Genomic DNA, 19,073 nt, shown 5'->3' on the forward strand with positions numbered 1-19,073 from the left:
GTGAAAATAACATTTCCCAAAACAAAAAAATAATTGGGAGTGGTATTTTTAATATATTTTTTGCAAATCTCTTTAATGTCTAGATTAATAGAAGATTCTTATATCTGTTTCTGCATTTAATCTATCATGATATATTGTTTTGGTTGAAATATGTGAAGAAAATTTGGCCTTATAGAGCTATGTAGTTGAAAGGGAAAGTAGTATTTTAATGGGTGAGTAAAATCTTTTTTTTTTTAAGCAATCGGGGTTAAGTAACTTGCTCAAGGTTACACGGCCAGTTATTTCTGGGTGTGGTGCTAAGTATCTGAGCCCAGATTTGATCCCCAGGTCATCCCAACACTGGAGCCGGTGCTCTTACTCACTGAGCCACCTGGTCGCCCCAGTGAGTAAAATCTTAATGTCATTATGAAAATAGTTTTGACCTCACAGACTCCCTGAAAGGATCTCAGGGACTTCTGGAGCTCCTAGGACCATACTTTGACTGTAACTAACCTAGAGGAAGATTTCTAGAACATTGGGCAAATCCTTTGTGTGGGATTTAGAGGACATGGACAGGATGAGAAGGCACAGAGATGTTGTGATCTGCCTCTTAGATGAAATCACAGGTCCATTCAAGTTTTGAAGTTGTCATATGTATTGTAGTGAAAACTCAGACCTCTGATGGACCAGTGAGAGATGGGAGACATTTTCAATCAGTTTTAATACTGAAAGGGACCTCTTATAGTTCATCTCCTCCAACTTTCTCATTTTATAGATAGACTCCCAAACCACTGTTAGGGATTTGATCCAAGGTCACACTGGTAATAAGTAGTAGAACCAGTATTTATACCAGGTTAGCACAGGTACCTACAAACATTTATATACTTCTTTATGGTTTAAAAAAACACATGATATGAATGAATGATTGACTGAATGAAAAGTATTTATTAAGCCTTTAGCCATTATATCTAGCTAGCCCCACACCTCAGACCATGCTTTACATCCCATTCCACTATCCACCCAGCCATCTCTCCCTGCCATCCTATCTGATGCCCCACCCATACCACTGCCACAGCACTCTCTTCTTTCCCTCTCTTCTTCTGGGATCAGTAATCAAATCAAGCCTGGAAAAGGCTTGTCAATTGACTCTTCTATGGCACCACTCACCAACCCCTATAATTCCCTAAAACACCCTTCCCTGGCCACCATGCTCTTGTATGCATTTTCCCCCAACTACAAGATAAACTCCTTAAGGATAAGGAATGTCTTTTTTGTATTTGTATCCCTACCATTTAGCACAGCACATAGCTTATAAGTACTTAATATTTTTTGTTCATTCATATCGAGTGTTTTAAAAACCATAAAGAACTATATAGATATTCATTGTTACTATCATTACAGTTATTACCTTATTACAAATGTTATTACATTTATGTATAGTAAACAGCTTCTCCTGGTCCTTGTCCCACATCTTTGTGGAACTGGATGGCCTGGGTTAGGCACCAGCATGGAAGGAGGCAATGACCATAGGGAATGATATATTTAGAGATTCAAAGGGACCTGAGAGGCCTGTTAGGGTCTGATCTTCATTCCTCTGACTCCATTTCCATTGGTGATTCTGCCATACCACACCAAAGTGTAAGAGAATCAGGCTTCCCAGGAATAATGATGCTGATGATGGCAGAAGAGTCAAATCATACAAATGGACTTCTCTGAAGTCTTAACTCCTCCTCAAGAACAGGAAGGAAAGACTTCTTTTCTTCCTCCTTCCTTCCTTCTTCCTTCCTTCCTTTCTTCCTTCTTTTTTCCTCCTTCCTTCCCTCCCTCTCTCACTCTTGTTCACATAGGGTATCCTACCCTTACCTTCAAGTGCTCTGCCCAAAGGAATGTAAATTTTAATCACTGAAACCTCACGAGATATCTTGGGGTTTATGAGCTAGATTTCTTTGTTAAGGACCATGACTTAAACCCAAATCACTCTAACTCTCATTGACTGGTCAATAATAGGCCCCAGCCCAAGCCTCATTTGGTCATTGTTTGGGCCCTGATGGCTCAGAGTGAGGGTAAATAGCAATTGTTTCTGTTTCAGTCAGAAACTCTGAGGGCCTTCCCCTCCCAAATTGATTTTTTTTTTGACTAGGTGAAACAGGCTATTTTTTTTTGCCTCATTTCCTACCTAGCCTTAATCACTAAATGGGTGTTGCCTCAGTCAAATTGAGACACGGGAAAGACCTTAACTTAAAAAGGTCAAGGTCTCCTACTGCATCCAGGGCCATCTTATCATCCTGATCTATATCTGGCCACTGGATCCATATGGCTCTGGAGGAGAAAGTGAAGCTGCTGACTGCACAGCACCCCCTCACTTAAATCCAATTCACGCATGGCATCATCTTTCTGATATCATGGTTCTCTTTAAAAATGAAGGACAAATAACAATAATGCAGCATCTCCATTTGACTTGTTCAAGCTTGATTCCCCTCCTTCCACATGTCAAAGTCTACTGCCCATAGTCCCCATTCTCACAAGCTCTACCCTTTCACTTCTTTCCCCAGACCTACTGCTGTATTCTCCTGACTCTGTTGATTTCTTGTGTCCTACATTTAGCTAGGTGCTTTTCCTGCTCCCTTGAGACTGCACTGGACCTCAGATTAGTTGCATGGGAAATAGATTCCCAGTGCCTTCATCCAAGAAACTTGAGGTCAAGGAAAGTAAGGATAATGCCAAAAAAACTTTGCCAGCTTAGAGACACATGGGAGTAGAATTTTTACCCAGGCCAATACTCAGTGGATATAGGTGGGAGGAGTGGTGGGCTTCTTGAGCCTGTTATACAGAAAAAACAAAACAAAATAAACACACCAGGGACCACCTTAGATCCAACAATAAACAAAGAGAATGGTGAGAAACCAAAAGGAAACAGGAAAAATTGAAAAACAAAATTCCCAGAGAAGAGAGTTCTGTCCTCGGTCAGAAACTGGAGTTGCCTTTTTACATTCTTCACTGTCCACACATCCTGAGATATTTCTACCTTATTTCCTGGTGAATTTAGCATTGATGACATGGATCAAGCAAACAGGGAAGAATATTTTAAATGTTCAAATTTAATTTTTAGTTCCAAATTTCTCCCTCTCCCAGACACTGAGAAGGCTAGCAATATGATACCTATCACACTTGTGAACTCATACAAAATATGTTTCCATATTAGCCATATTAAAAAAAAGTAAAAGAGGCAAAAAATATAATAATAATGAAAAAAAGTTTCAATCTGTACTCAGTGTTAATCAGTTGTCTCTCTGGAGATGGATATAATTTTTCATTATGAATCTTTTGGAATTTTTGTGGATCAATGTATTGATCAGAGTAGCTAAATTTTTCATAGTTGATTATCATTACTATGGTACTGTGTACAACATTCTACTGGTTCTGCTCACTTCACTTTGAATCAGTTCAATAAAGTATTCCTAGGTTTTTCTAGAACCATCTCCTTCCTCATTTCTTATAGCACAATAGTATCCCATTATAACTATATGCCACAACTTGTTCAGCCATTCCCCAATTGATGAGCATCCCCTCAACTTCCAATTCTTTGCCACCCAAACAAAAAAGAACTGCTACAAATATTTTTATACAAATGGCTCCCCAAAAATGCCTTCATGCCATGCCTACCACCAGACTCTCTACCTCTGCCCCAAGGGCCTTGTGCTCCTAATTGGTGAGAGCCTTCCATACCTAGCTTGACACAGCCCTGTTATGCTAACTGCTTCTCTCTGACCACCTTCATACCAAGCCTCTACCTAAATACCCTCTCTTCCCCCTCTCTTGCTGTAACTCCCTTTGGGAATAGTAATTAAATCAACATGATCATTCCTAGAAAGCACAATTACCTTGTGACTCCATTCACCGTCACTGTAACTTTCCTCTACAGAACACTTCTCTCCCTGGCCACCATCCCCTTGAATGTGTTGTCTTCCCTTATTAGAATGTAAGCTTATTGAGGTCAGGAACTGTCTTTCTTTTTGTATCTGTATCCTCTGCACTTAGCACAAAGCCTGGTACCTAGTAAGTACTCAATAAATCTTTTTTCATTCATTTATATGTCCTACGGTCTGTCCAAACGCTTTCCCTTTGAAATAGCACATGGCACACACCATGATGGGGGCAGTCACATGATACCAGGATCAACGATGGCAACTAGGGACATATAAAGCATGGTGAATGTGTCCAGGCTGCCTTTGGTGCCTACCAGGCTGTAACCAAAGCCACATCTGTCCATCTCTCAGAATGGCCTGGGGATGTTGCCCCATTCCTCCTTGACTTAGAAAGTTTGGAATGAGGATTTCCAGGCCAGTGGTCACCTGGCAAAGGTGCTTGCTTTACTTCCTGTTGTGAAAGGGATACAATGTCCAATGCTCAGGGCAAGAGATATTAGTCATTCCCACCTCCCAGAAGCCTGGGAAGGAAAGAAGGAAACCAAACTCTGCTTCTTCAGACAAACCTTTGTTCAATCAAATGACTGTCCAGGAAAAGGTACGACTTCATTCTCAGGCAGATTCCTGAGAATATACCCACCTTCTATGCTACTGCCACTGCCTCCTGAAGACCACCTGATCAGGATGAGCACCAGCAAGTGGGCAGAGTCAGTTGGGAGAGCCAGGAAGGTACAGCAGACTGGAGGCGATGGTTACCAGAATTCAGTTATAAGGACACTGGTTCTCTTTGATGAAGGGAAGCCACTGGCCAAAGGCAATGCCTTAGGTAGAGTGTGGTACAGGGTTGGGGAACCTGTGGCCTTCAGGCCACATGTGGCCTTCTAGGTCCTTGGGTGTGGTTCCTGGAGACCTTGACAACTCCTTGAGGACCTTAGCTACCATTTTTTTCAGGGGAGAGATGTACTGGTGTATTTTAGTACCCAATTAGTAGTGAACTAGTCAGTACCTTTCCTCTCAGAATATTTCCAGGGCTTATCTCAGTCTCTGGCACATAGTGGCTGCTTAATAATTTTTTGATTAATGATTTTCCATTTCACCACCCCCACTGTCAGGTCCTGCTCTTTATTTCCCAGTCATCCCATAATGCCAGGCCCAGACCCCAGCGTTCCTTGTCCCTGATTCCTTCCCTCTGGGGCACTCAGTCTGTGTGAGGTTAACCTCAGAATTCTCCCTGGCCCCCTCTGATTCACCATTCCTGCTTCTGGCCGGATAGTGGTCTAGGGTTGAGATTAACCTCTCTGCCTGCAGGCATGAAGCCAGGATCTCCCAAATGCCCTTTGCCAACCAACAACTCTTCCCAGAGTTCCTGACTAAGCTGAGCAGAAACTCCTTTCTCCCTTTGGTTTCCCTACTGCTCCCTTCCCCCAGTCTTCCCTGTAACATCTCCAAACCCTTCACTGTCCTCCAAATAACTTGTGGCTTCTGCTCCCTTTCCCAAAAGAAATGTCCCTGCTGTATCCTGCTCTTTTCCCAGCTTGATTACTAACTCAACCCCGATCCCTTCCATACCCCAGACCTGGCAGGAGTATTAAAATGTGCCCTTCTTCCTGCCCCAAACTTGGACTTCCTAAGCTTAGATTGGCACTGCCCTATTGGGTTCTTCTCCTATGACCCTCCAAAGTCCTTTTGTCTTACCTCTGTCAGGAGATGCCCACTGACCCTTGGTTAAGGCTTCTCTCAGAGGGTTAGCTCCTTTCAGGGTCTCAGCTCCATCTGGTGTTGGACTTCCAGAAGGCCCCACTGCCCCACCACCCCTCAAATATATTTCATCTTGCTTTCTATCCATGTCCCCTAAACTTAGTTTCTAAAAAACTGTACCATTAGTCCAGTTACATTAGGGGTTCATTACTTTAGCAAATACTCCTGTTAGAGGTCACACTAAGTCAAGCTAGCCTTTACATATTCAGGTCAATGACCTTATCTGATTCTTTTCTGAGGGGAGATTTAGTAGGAGGAAATGAGAAGAATGTGAAGGCATTGAACAATTGGTAGGAATGTGGTAGGAAGAAACATCACTGAGGAAAGGCAATGGGTATACAAAGGGGAAAATGTAATTAATTCTCAGTCTACTCTCTTTCTGAGGGCCAGCTTAGAGTCTCCAACTCTAAACCTACCTTCCCAGACTTAGCCCCCTTTCCTTCCCCCCCACCTTAATAATTCAGCATTTGGTGCGTGGTTTGGTCTATCCTGGGGAAGCTACCACACCAGGGGTAGGGAACCTGTGGTCTCAAGGTCACATGTGGCCCTCTAGGTCCTCAAGTGTGTCCCTTTGACTGAATCCAAACTTCACAGAACTAATCCCCTTAATAAAAGGATTTGTTCTGTAAAACTTGGGCTCAGTCAAAAGGTCCCAAGGACCTAGAAGGCCACATGTGGCCTGGAGGCCACAGGCTCCCCACCCCTGTACCACACTCTACCTAAGGCATTGCCATTGGCCAGTGATGTCCCTTCATCAAGGAGAACCAGTGTCCTTATAACTGAATTCTGGTAACCTTAGCCTCCAGCCTGCTGTACCTTCCTGGCTCTCCCAACTGACTCTGCCCACTCTCTGGTGCTCATCCTGGCTAGGGGGTCTTCAGGGGGCAGTGGCTATGATTTACTCTCAGCTCTAAGACTTATCTAAGATTAATTTGCTCCAGTCATTCAACAAAGAGGTCTAGTACCCTGCTTGGAATTGGTTGACTCAGAACCCATCAGAGCACAGCAGGGTCCAAAGGTAAAAGGAGGGCTCTGCTCCTAGAGCCCTCATAAGGATATTCAGGTGGAAGAGAACTAATCATTTTTCCAGGGTAAACTAGCCCAAATGTGTGTATGTAGATTTTACAAATATATGTATATATAATGCACATTGTGTATACCTATATGGGAGGGGTATTTACACATAATCACACCATCTCAAGGTTGGAAGGGACCTCATTGATTTAGAGCCAGAGGAGCCCTTTGAGATCATTGAATCCAACCACTTCTTTTTACAGAGAAGGAAACAAAGGCAGACAGCAGTTAGAATGATTTGCCCAGCATCACATGGTTAATTAGTGTCTGAGGTGGAAGTTTCTTCCTGACTCTGAGTTCAGCATTCAATCTACTATGCCATACTCCCTCTCGTCCAACCCATACCTGAAAGAGTCCCCTCTCCAATATACCTACAACAAGTGGACATCCAGCTTGGGCCTGAAGACTTTCAATGACCTTATTACCTTTCCAAGACAGCAGTTAGGGGCCCCACTGGTTTCTGGCCATTTTTATGGATGGATGTGTTACGGTACTTTGGGATATAGATGTGTTGTTATGTTTGGCACTTAATAAAAGTGCCTGCAGTCCTAAAGAAACAGTGCTCTCATCCTCCTTGACCCAAATTCATAAGCAATAGAGGAACCTTACTGCACTGTGTCTCTTCCCAGAAGTCATTGCTTGCCCCTTTCCACTCCCCCAGGCTTCATTGCAATTTCAAATTGAATTCTTGTCACGACACATAACGTGGTTTTGTCTGCATTTATTATTAAATATACAAGCAGCTTCCTATTTCTTTTAAATAAATCCTTAAATGACTTTATATATAAAATAATTCACCATTTCCAAGTATAAAAACAACCACACAGTGCAAGGCCCCAGCTCCTCTTGCCTTCCCTAGGGAAGTGGGGTGGGGGTTCGGTCAGAGGACAAAGAGACAGATGGAGAGACCTACTGAGGTCTGGGGGAGGAACCATTCATCTCACCTACCAATGGACTAAGAGCATCTGGAATGTTGGCCTTGCTATTTTGGCCTTTTTTTTGCACAGTTTACATTTAAAAGAAAACAAACATTTTTCTAAGTCTTCAAGGTTTTCATTGTAAATAGATATTTACCTAACATCAAAAAAGAAAATGCTGAGACCAGAAAAATGAGGCCCAAGGGGAACTTTCTTCTTGTTGTAGGTCTGGCTCTGCCCTCACAGCCAGCTCTCTCCTCAGAGTTTCCTCTTAGGGCAGAGATATGACCACCCCTAGTGGGTGAATTTGAACTCTAGAAGATCTCTGATGTAGTCCTGGACCCCAAGTAGTAGGTAAGGAATCCAGCTCCCCTTGCCCTAGGGGCCTGGGACTCCAGGATGAGTGAGTAACACAGCATGAATACGGTGAAAGGACACTGGAGATTCCCACTTAACCAGACTCAGGTAAACGCTGAGGGTGTATAAAACCTAGCAAAATGACAGACAAGGTATAAGCAAGGCAGTGGTGGGGGAGGGGAAATAAAGAAAATAGAAGAAGGTATGACACAGTACCTCCCCCCACCCTCATCATTTCTCCACTATTTAATGACTTCATCCCTCCCACATAGCAGTGGAGAAGGGCAGAGGTTACTCCCCTTCTTTGGCAGATGAAGACACTGAGGCTCCAAGTCACTAACCCAGTTGTGGAGTTTTGGAACAGGTTCCAAAAGGGTATCAAGCTAAGCTCCCTTCCCTGACTCTAGGGATTGAGAAGCTGAACTGTTCCTGGGGAGGGAACATCAGAAGAACCAGAAGGGCAGAGCCCAACTTGAAAAGAGATGAGCATGAAAGCAAAGAAGGAGGAGAAAGCAGAGATTATAGGGAGAAGTGGGAAACTAGGGCTGGGAAGAAAGTTAAAAGGGGGGACAGGAAAGAGGGAAGATGAAGAGCTGAGTTCAAGAGGGAAGGTTTGAGGTGAAAACAAGACTAAGAAACTCACCACATTGAGATCAGCAGCAAGAGGAAATCTAACCAGTTAGAAGGCCTGCTCTTCAGTTCTCCCAAAGGGTTAGAGAACAAGGGGATTGGCCAAATGGGAGACCGGTTTAGGGAAAAGTGATTGAGCAAGAACATTGTTCCAATCCCCATTTCCACAGACATATACACAGGTTCCACTCCAGTCATTTAAAAAAGAGTTCTATCATTTTTCTTTTTGGAATGTCAGAGTGTGAGATAGAAGCCAAGGCCTCCCAGAAGGAAGACTCAGTTTGTAGAAGGCAGACCGATAGGTATCATCTACCCTCTCTTCAGGGAGCTAGAGTCCGTGGGAACCAGCCCATGTTTATCTATCATGTTTGGATACCAAAACATGGTAGTGGAGGGAAGGGTGGGGGAATCCCTTTATCATCATGAGACCAGCTCAAGAGATGCATGTGCACAGAAGGCAAGGGAATGGTGGGGGAAATGGACTGACAGATGCTGCTTATGGGAAGAGGTCAGGACAGTACAGCAAGAAGATTCAATATTCACAGTGCAAAGACTTCCTTCATCAGAGGGCTGGATCCTCCTACCCAGTTATTCCGGGGGGCAGCTTTAGGACCCAGCTAACAATTGTGAGGGAAGATGGGAGCAGAGCCCAGGGCATGGTAGGAGTAGGTTGGGACATGGTAATTGCTGTTCTTATTTTCCTACACAGATCTTATTTGGTGTCAGGATTTGGGGAATAGGGCCTCTGAAAAGCCCGAGTCCCAAAAAGTCCTGGGGTATGGCCCCAAAGTTGTCACTCAAAGGGAGCTGAGAGCACTGGTTCAGAGGAAGGGTGTAGACAGCTCCCCAGTTGTCTGTGTAGACCCATGGCAGGGTGTAGGCATCTCCTCCTCCCATCTTGATGGCTGCACCCCTTTTTGGGAAATGAAGTCTAAGCTGCATTGCCCTGGGAGCCTTGAGGCACTCCTTCCTCTTGGGACGTGCTCTGGCTTGCTGGGAAGCCTGGATTTCTTGGTGCTTCGTAAATAAGACGGGAACACATTTCCCTGAAAAGCTCTTGTCCTGGCAGCAATGAGGAACTCCAGCCCAGGCTTCCCCCAAAAACATCAACCTAAAGGCTGTTTCCGACCCAACAGCCCTCTTCTTTCTCCCTTGGTCCAGGCTCAGATTCTGGAGGGGACTTCGAGAAGGTAGGGGGCTGAAGGTCACCCTCCCTCCCCAGGCTGCCCTGTGGGTCAGTCTCTGAGGGCAGAAGGCTCTGAGCATGCCTTTGCTGGCACTCCCTGAAGCATGGATGGCCTCCAGGGCCAAAATCATCATCATCATAATAAATATCTGTAGCTTTTTGTGCATCCTCCCTCCCTCTCTCAGTCAATAAAGAGTAAGAGGACAGAGAACAAGTGGTAGAGGGCTTTCCCCCCTCGCCTGCTCCTGTCCTGTCCAGTCCAGGCCGGGGGACTCCGTGGTGGGCGGGTTGAGATCCTGGGAGAACAGGCTTGGGGGGCGTGTCTGGAAGCCCCCACGGCTTCTCCTCCCATGGAGGGACTGTCCTGTGGGCCCAGCTACAGGGGAGAGAAAAAAGGCTGGTCAGCATGGAGCAGGGTAGAGGTAAAGAAAGAGGAAGAGGTCTCTAGGGACACCAGTGGAGGGAGGCTATGGGGTAGCATGGGGATGGGGGTTGCGTTCCTGTGGGACATTAATGGTTATTGCAGGAAAGAACTTCCTTCCACTCCCTCCCTCCCCTTCCAAGCCACCCTAGTCACCACAAAGGGCCCAGATTCTTTGGCAGGAGCCCAGACCACTGCCGATTTCCCAGAATGGCCTCATCTCCTGTCTCCACCAAGAAACCAGGGGCCAGAGGGGAGGAAAAGGCAACAGATAGGCACCGGCAGAGGCTCCAGCCACAGGAGACAAAAGGGGCAATGGGGGAAGGTCACTTGTCAGTCAGAAAGAAAGCTTCTTCCAACTGGCCTACTGGGGGTCTAGGGAAAGGGCAAGGTGAGTTTCCATTATCCCTGCTGTTGGGTGCCTCACGTTCCTTTTATACACTACTAAATGTTCTTCTCTCCAGGAGAGAAAGGGAATTTTGCTTTCACCCCTTCCTTCAGGTATCTAGCACCCTGGAAAGTGTCATCTTTGAAAATGAAGGAATACAGGGAATGTGTAGATAAAAAGGAGATCATGGCTTTGAGGAGAAAAGTACAGCAGAAGGACCCAAATAGGGAAATTTTCATTTTCCCGTCTGGAATTAGAACCCAGAGGTCAAGGCCTCTCTGGGCTTGGAGGGATTTGGCATTGACCTCCCTTCCATGTCATGCATGATAGCTCCACCCTGCCAACTCCCTTGTCCAATAGCTAGGCCCAGCATTCCCAGAGCACTCTGTTCCCAGAGCAGAAATCCCCTGGATTCCAACCAAAAGTTTGACTTTAGACCCAGCTTGTAGCCTCACCCTCAAACTGGTCTCAGGCTCAGCTGACAGAGCTCTTGTGTTTCAAGGGTAGTTTTTGTAAAGGGGGGAGAGATGGGACCACAGTGTCTGCCCATCCCCTCTTCTTTTCCTATCAGGGGGTTCTGCACTGGAAACCAAATGGTATCATAAATTGGATAAAAGTCAGACTAAGATCAGGCCAAGACACCAACACTGCTGGGATCTGACATATTGGGTAAGTCCCACTTCCTCATGCCCCAGTCTCTAGGTCCCTTATGGTTGGAATGTTTTGAGATCAAGAAGCAGACTGTGCAAGAAGATAAAACAATCATGTTGGGACTAGCACGGAGTGTCCCAAGGATGCTGGCAGCAGGCCCAGGAGTTACCTGAGGGAAAGATCCACTGGCCTAAGGGTTTGGCTGGAGCTCCCATGCTCCCCCAACCCCATCCCAAGGCTTATCTTGAGTCCATGGGGACAGAATCTTGTGAGTGATAACTCTGAGAAAAGGCAGGGCTGGGGCATGGAGTAGGGAAAAACCAAGCTGGTAAACCAAGAGAACAGGAAGGTTTAAAGAGCTGTTTAAGGAGGGTTTGGGGGTAGGTATTGAGCAATATTATCCCCCACAGACCCCTGTTCATTCATCATCAGTACTCTTATTACTATCACCTTATTGTTGGGGAGGGAAAGGGATAGGAAGGAAAGACCATGGGAACCCACAATTTTACTATGAACAGGGAGCCCTCACTGGCTATTTTTTTTTTACTCCCGATGGCTTTGAATATTTGCCATGTTTCTAACATTTCTAATGCTATCCCCTTGGACTCTCCACACTCAGATATTGACACAGGCATATGTCAGTAACATCAAAGGGTACTCCCAGTTAGTGAGTCAATGAGCCAGTCATAGAATCACAGGACATTACAGTGGGGTGGGATCATTTAGTCCAACCTCCTTATTTTACAGATGAGGAAAGTGAAACTCAAAGAGGTTAAGTGACTTGCCCTAAGTCAGCCAGTCAATAACATTTATTGAGTGTTCACTAGAGCCCTCTACTAGGCACTTGGGTCAGAAAGAGTACAAAAAAAAGAGAAAAGAGAGGTTCTACCCTCAAGGAGCTTACAATCTACTTGAAGAGATAGAAAAATATTACACATAGAATATCCATTACAAAACATTTACAAAGTAACATTCAAAATGAGAGCAAATTGATACAGTATCAAGTGAATACATAAGTTCTGGGGGGACATGAAATAAAGGAACAATTAGTGTCAGTGGGCTCAATCAGGGACGTTTTCTTGTAGAAGGGGCATTTTGAATCTGGTTTTAAAGGAGGTGAGAGACAGATTGGCAATAGAAAGGGGAGTCACGTAGAAGGAAAGGAAGTGCGACATTTTGATCAAAGATTTGGATAAAGACATGGAGAGTAAGCTTATTAAATCTGTGGATAAACAGAGCTGGAAGGAATAATTGGTAGAATGGATAATAGAATGAAAATTCAAAATTTATCCTAAGAGATTGGAACTTTATGCTGAGACTAATGAGAAAAAACTGAATAGACATAAAAGTAAAGTTCTGTATTTAGGCTAAAAAAATCAATTGCCCAAATGTAGGATGAGGGAGGCTTATCTTAACAACAGTTCATAGGGGAAAAAGCCAGGTTTTAGTTGGCCAGTAATAGTGTGGCATAGTTGCTTTAAAAACTTATATTTTTCTTAATATAGCCTGAGTGGAAGGTTAATGTCCAGATCAAGAAAAGCAATAGTCCTTTTATATTTTGAGGTGATCAGACCACATCTGTGAAGTTCTGGGTGCCATATTTGAAGGTGGACATTGACTATGTCCAGAGAAGGATAATGGGTCTGGAAACCATATAAAATAAAAAATGTTTGAGAAAATTGACATTTAGCATGGGTAAGAGCATTTAGCATTTGAGTGGGAGAGGAGGGGACAGATATAATAACTGTCTTTAAATATTTGAAATATTTATCAATTGGAAGACAGAATAAGTTTATTCATTACTGCTTTAAAGGGGACAGAATTGGGCCCAAAGAAAGAAAAGTCACAGGGAGGTAGGTTTTTGGCTTAATTTAAGGAAAAAACTTTCTTCTAAACTTTACAATAACTACAGCTATTCAACAATGTAATGGTCTGCCTTACAAACTCCTGGTCACTAGAAGTATTCAAGGAGACACTGACTGCATGACCATCTGTCAAGGGTATTGCAGAAAAGATTTCTGCATAGGGAGGGAGGTTAGACTATATAGAAACTATAAGGTCCTTTCCAGCTTTAAGTTGCTATAATTTTAAAGGCATGAAGTTGGGAATGAGCAAATCACATGTGGGCAGATACAAGCATATTAGTTTGGCTGGAGTGGAGGAATTTTGTAGGGTTGAAGAGAGGAAAAAATGAAGTTGGTGAGATATATCTACAGAGGAAGGGAGGGTGGTTAAAGATTTCATAAAGGTGGCAATATGAAGCTGCTAGAAACTCTTAAGCAGGGTAAAGATATGATAGAAGTAGTTCTTGAGGAATGTTATTTTAGCTGCTGTTTGGATATGAGGGAATAGGAAATTGGGAATGGAACTGTCAGCCAAAAGAGCAAAGGGAAATCTTTGGCAGAGATTCATGCAAGAGGCAATAATGACTGAGTCTAGGATGATGGCTATGAGAAAAGGGAAAATTTAAAAGACTCAGCAGAACTTGGTGATAGACTGGAAACAAGAAGACAAAGGGAGATAAAGGAGAGTCAAAAATGTGGGGAAGGGATTGGGGTGCCACTGATAATAATGAGTAGTGTGTGAATGCTCATGTGGGGAGAGGGGCGGCGAGGATAGGATGAACTCAAAGCCAGGTCCTCACCTCATTACGACCTCTACACTGGCAACTCCACCTGTCTGTCCTCTTCCTGGTTCAGGGGGCTTCTGGAAGAAGAAAAGGATGAGATGACATTTCAGCACTGGCAGAGGGACAGCAGGACCAGTGGGTGCAACTGAACAAACCACTCCCATTAGCCATTGTTAAATTCAAAGGACCCAGAATATTGGGACATCCTTGGGGACAGCCAGCAAAAAAGCTGTAGACTCCTGACCCAAAGGGTACAGCTATTTGGGAAGGCAGCATAGTATGGTCTCCCTCTTCCCTTCCCCTTCCCCCCATCACAATACACAAATCACCCCACATTACTGAACAGGGGGTTCCCAGAGTCAAACAAGTGAATCCCCTGAATAAGCAACAGCATTCAAGATAAGGGCCTCTTCTCTAAATCTAGAAAAAGCACAGCCAGGCATAGCCCAACCTCCCCATGCGTATACCTAGGGTTCTTCTAAGTGCCCAACCCCAAGTCACAGAGATGTTCAAACTCACCTACTCTCTGGCTGCTCCATGGGCGTTTCTGCTGGCTGTAACTCCTGGAGGTTCTGGAGGAAGGAAATAACAGGCTTAGTTTAGGGTAGAGGACAAGGGCAGAATAAGGGGAAAAGAATCCCTTTCCCATTCCCCATCTTCTAAGAGAACTGGATGAAGAACTCCCAAGTTTCCTCCCATCATCCATTCAGCATACCAGCTCATATGGGGAGAGGGTTGGAGAGGATAGGATGAACTCCCACCTGGACAAGCCCTGGACATTGTGCTATCTCTGCCCCATACCTCTAGCCAGTGTCATCCCTCTCAGACTCTTCTTGTACAAGACCTGAAGAGTTTTGTCAGAGCTCTAACCCCACCTACCTAGAACCTAACGCTGCCTACCTGCCTGCCAGAGGAGTGTCCAGAATTTGTACAGATGGATGGTCCCATAGTAGTCCTTGTCCTTTTATTTTCTGACCCCAGTTTTGGGCTTCCCATCCTGCTTTGCACCCCTAGCTCCCATTTTATACTGGTTCCCATACCAGGGATCTCAACTCCAATTTTCATGCCATCTCTCTCTTGCTATTATCTCCCCTTCTCTATTGCTAGCATGTCAATACATCTGATGATGCTGATGCTCACCCCCATTCATTCCCTCCAGATCCTCCTCTATTTCATGCTAATCATCTCAAAACCTTTCAGATAAGCTGCCTATCCAACTCTTTTTGAGAGTCTCTCATTGGGCACTTAGGTGGCACAGTAGATAATGTTGAACCTAGAATCAGGAAGATCTGAGTTCAAATCCAGTCTCAGAGACTTAGCTGTGTGACCCTGAGCAAGTCACTTAAACTTTGCCTCAATTTTGTCCTCTGTAAAATGGGGATAACAACAGCACCTACTGCCCAGGGTTGCTTTGAGGATAAAATGGGATAATATTTGTAAAGTGGTTTGCAAATCTTAAAGGGCTATATAAAAGCTAGCTATTATTATTACCCAGATTCTTCTTCCACCCTTCCATAAAAGTCGTACCCACTAAGACCTCTAATAACCTGTCACTTAAACCCAACTGTTTCTTCTCTGTCTTCAGTATCATTGAGTTCCTTGTCACACCTGAGTTTTCTGACCACCCTCTTATCTTTGGTATTTGGGGCGGCCTTTTTTTGAGGAAGTCTTCCCCTCTTTCTTCTATGTGTATTTGCTGTCTTCTCTGTCAGAGGATAAGCTCCTAGCAAGTAGGAATCATTTCATTCTCTGTATTTGTATCCCTAAAACAGTGCCTGGTGCACAGTAGGTGCTTAATAAGTGCTTTTTGATTTATTGATCTAGTTGCCCGTAGATTTCTCCTCTTCTCATCTCTAATGTCTCTCCCAAGTCTAAGTTCATGATTCTATGAATATACATCTGTATTCCATCTTCCTTTCAAGATGATTAGTCCTGTACTTAAGAAGAACATCAGTTCTTGTTTTGGTTCTAAGGTCCCTCTTACTCTGTCTAATCCTATTTCTCCTATTGTCTAAAGAACCCCAGCACAGCCCTTAAGCACTCAAACCCTGATATTAGCCACAGCCTAAATCCTCACCCCAACATTTCTCATAATTTAACCCCGGTCCAGCTTTTGATCCCAAATGAAACATCACCCTAAAATCCAACATTGACCCTAATTCAAACACATGCCCCATCCCCTCCCCCCTTCCAAACTGCCCTCCTCTCTCTTACCCTCTGCCTCTTTCTGTAGAGCAAGAGGCCGCCCACTGCTAGGAGGACCAGGAGAATGCTGGTTACATAGAAGAAAAAGCCCCGGGGCTGAAGTTCAGGGCTTTCCACATTCTGCCTCTTGGGGCCTGTGTCAGTCAAAGGAAGCGAGTTAAAGCCCTTGGGGGCCCCGCCTGGGCCCTTGCCTCTCTCCAAACCTTGGCCTCCTCTTCCTCCTTCCAGCTTGGCAGGGCTCCTCCGGACCCTAGTGCTTCTCTTGCCCACCAGCTCCTCTTGGGGTCGGGGAATGCCCCAGGAGAGGCTTCTGGGGAAACCAGGCTGAGCAGGGAGGCTGGAGATGGCCTGGGTTTCCTCAGAGTGCAGCAGCTGGGTAGTGGGTGAGCCCAGGCCCTGGATACCTCCATCCATCTCCTCTGATGAATAATCTCTGGCCTGGCCAGCCAATGGGTTACTGCCCTCATCCTGCAGGTGGTCATTCCTCACTTGGGCCAGCCGTCCCTGTGCAAGAACAGGCGTCGAGGGAGTGGCGAGAAGCTCATCTGGATCTGGGGTCCCTGTCTGGATAGGGCCCCCTCCCAACAGGAAAAGGGGAGCCTCTGTTTCTTGAGACCCAGGGCTGACATCACCTGAGGCATCCCCTAGAGCTGAGTCAGTGTCGAGTTCAGAGTTGAGAAGGCCCTTTATCCTAGGGGAATCGGACAAGTCAGGGGGAGACTTGTTGCTCCCGGGCTCCATCTCAGATCCCACCAGGGACTGGGAAGCAGAGAGTGTGCCCGTGGTCTCCATTGACTCCACGCTTCCACAGGTGCTCCGGGGGACTCGGCGCCTGGCACTGCCCTGGGCTGTTGTTTGAGGTGGCAGGTCACTGGGCAGGAGGGGTTTGCCCTCTGTCCCCTCAGAGTCTCCCCAGGCCAAGTTGGCCACTGGGGCTGTGGAGGGAGAGAGGGAGCTATGGATGGGGACAGAGGCCAGCTTACTGCTAGGGGTGGTTCTGGGGGACAGGCAGTTGCAATCAGGCTTGGTCACCACATCTGAAAGAACCACAGGGAGAAAGGGGGAGAGAGAGAGGGAGGGGAGGGGAGATAGAGTCACCAGCCTATAGCACAGCTTTCCCAAAGGGTGCCAAGAAAGGGAGAATGAAGCTGGGGGTCCCCTCACCACCACCCTACTCAGCATCTAGGTTACTGAGAAGGGAAAAGGGAAGAGGATGCCAATTGGACATGCCCCATCCAGAAACAAAGATGGGAACAGTTAAGTTCAGTTACCAGAGAACAAGGAAAGCAGGCTTTGGAGGAGACAGGTAAGGTAGAAAGAATGCTAGAGTTGGTTAAGAGGGAGGGCAGTATTATGGGAACAGCTAGCACAGAACCACAGTCACCCTGAGATTCTAAGTGCCAAATCACAGATTTAAGGCAGCCAGATGAGAGAGGTTGAGAAATGGTCTCCAAGCCAGGCACTCACACCCAGAGCCCAGAGCACTGCATGCAGACCAGAGAGCAGAGAGATGGGCTCATGGAACCCAGGGGGGAAAGAGAACAAGAGGGAAAGGTTGGCTGGCCAGTCAGTATGAAGGGACAGGCCAGAGCCCAAGTGAGAAAGCCTGAGGCCCAGGCCCGCTGGAGCATTGTGACATGTGCTTAGCCATCACCAGGAAGCGTGAGGCTGTGGCCACTCCTAGGAAGGGGCCCTAGAATTTGGCGGAGTAGTAAGGGTCAGTGCCCATCTCTGACAGAGACCAGAGAGGCACTGGCTGAGACAGGGAACAAGGACAGGCGTGGTAAGCTGGCACGCATGACATTGGGACATGGCGACGAGGACAGAAAGGGCACACGTATGCTGGGCCGGAGTTCAAAGTGACACTCCCCCCTCATCCTGACTTCACCCTAAAGCTGACACCTGCACTTTGGGGAGGTTGAGGAAAGGCTTCCCTGGGCAGGGGTGAGGGTGGAGGCTTTCCAGTATCATCTACATCCCAGGGAATTTCTAGCAGGGTTCCCAGGGTAAGGACCTTGACTCCTGGAGCCTGCTCTCACCTGAACCCCATGTCTTCATCCAAGCACCTCTAGCCATGACCCACACAAGGCTGTGCACACACAGGTGCCAGGTGCACCCCCTACCCCCTCCATACTTCAGCCTCAAAATTCCAACTCCCTGAGCCCATCAGATCTGTAGATGCATAGACAAGCAAGCATGTGTACGTGTGTGCACAGACTGAAAGCACATTTGACTGTTAATGCCCAGGAGCACATAAAAAAACCACCCCACACACATATGTTCATATGCACACACATGAGCTCAGGTGGAGTCACTGCCCCAGGGCTACTAAGTCATCCAGGTACTGCTCTGACCTGCCCCCACCCCCTGGGGATCCCTAAGCCCCCTGACCCTCTGAGGTCCTTCTCTTGCCTCCCAGTCCCCATTCCTCATCTCCCATCCCCCTCCTCTGGCATCTCCTAGCCCTCTCTTACCTGAGTTGCCACATTTGTCAAAACTACTGGTGCAATCACGGTCGAAGACACGCCAATCATTATTAAGGAGTCTCCTGGTTTCCACAAAGATATTTTGGACCTTCTCCAATATCTGAACTGGGGTGTTATTGAAAGTCTTAACACAGGCCTGGGGGTGGGGAGAGAGAAGAGAAAGGAGACATCTTGAGGAAGGTGTTGTACAGAGATCTTCCCCCCTCTCTTTGACCCATTTTCCTGCCTCTTTCTCTGACTAAAGAGGAACCATTGGCTGGATGAGGGAAATAACTCCACTGGCTATCCAGGCTAGAGATTGTGCATCAGGGGAGATGGCTGTAGGCATCTAGGAGCTGGACTCACCCACCACCCTACAGCTGTAGGCTGAGGAGCCCCAAGGCTCTAGCAGCCTCCCTGCCCGATGTAAAGAATGGGAGGGAAAAAAAGCACTTAGGGGCCAGAGGAACACTACCGGGGTTGAAGG

General features: G+C 46.1%; 1 protein-coding gene across 7 annotated transcripts in view; it reads right to left on the reverse strand.

The window, feature by feature from the left end:
• The window catches only part of CSF1 (colony stimulating factor 1), a 42,789-nt gene that overhangs the window by 13,227 nt on the left and 10,489 nt on the right, over positions 1–19,073 (reverse strand). For 4 of the 7 annotated variants that reach the window (XR_011168740.1, XR_011168742.1, XR_011168739.1 and 1 more), the window contains exons 5-9: positions 18,596–18,743; positions 16,131–17,158; positions 14,436–14,488; positions 13,932–13,993; positions 8,655–10,203 (exon numbers count right to left, since the gene is read on the reverse strand). Coding sequence is in view for 2 of the 7 variants with exons in the window: in XM_069090420.1 (XP_068946521.1) it covers positions 13,945–13,993; positions 14,436–14,488; positions 16,131–17,158; positions 18,596–18,743 (1,278 nt within the window). In the remaining 5 variants the exon portion in view is untranslated. Of the gene's footprint in view, positions 1–7,445; positions 10,204–12,059; positions 12,931–13,931; positions 13,994–14,435; positions 14,489–16,130; positions 17,159–18,595; positions 18,744–19,073 lie in introns of those variants that run through there. The other 3 variants (XR_011168743.1, XM_069090420.1, XM_069090422.1) reach the window with 3 other exon arrangements.

Source organism: Petaurus breviceps, unplaced genomic scaffold (assembly GCF_028583685.1).
Source record: "Petaurus breviceps papuanus isolate PSGF00001 unplaced genomic scaffold, PetGlider_PUasm1.0 186, whole genome shotgun sequence".
In the NCBI taxonomy this organism is placed as follows: Eukaryota; Metazoa; Chordata; class Mammalia; order Diprotodontia; family Petauridae; genus Petaurus; species Petaurus breviceps.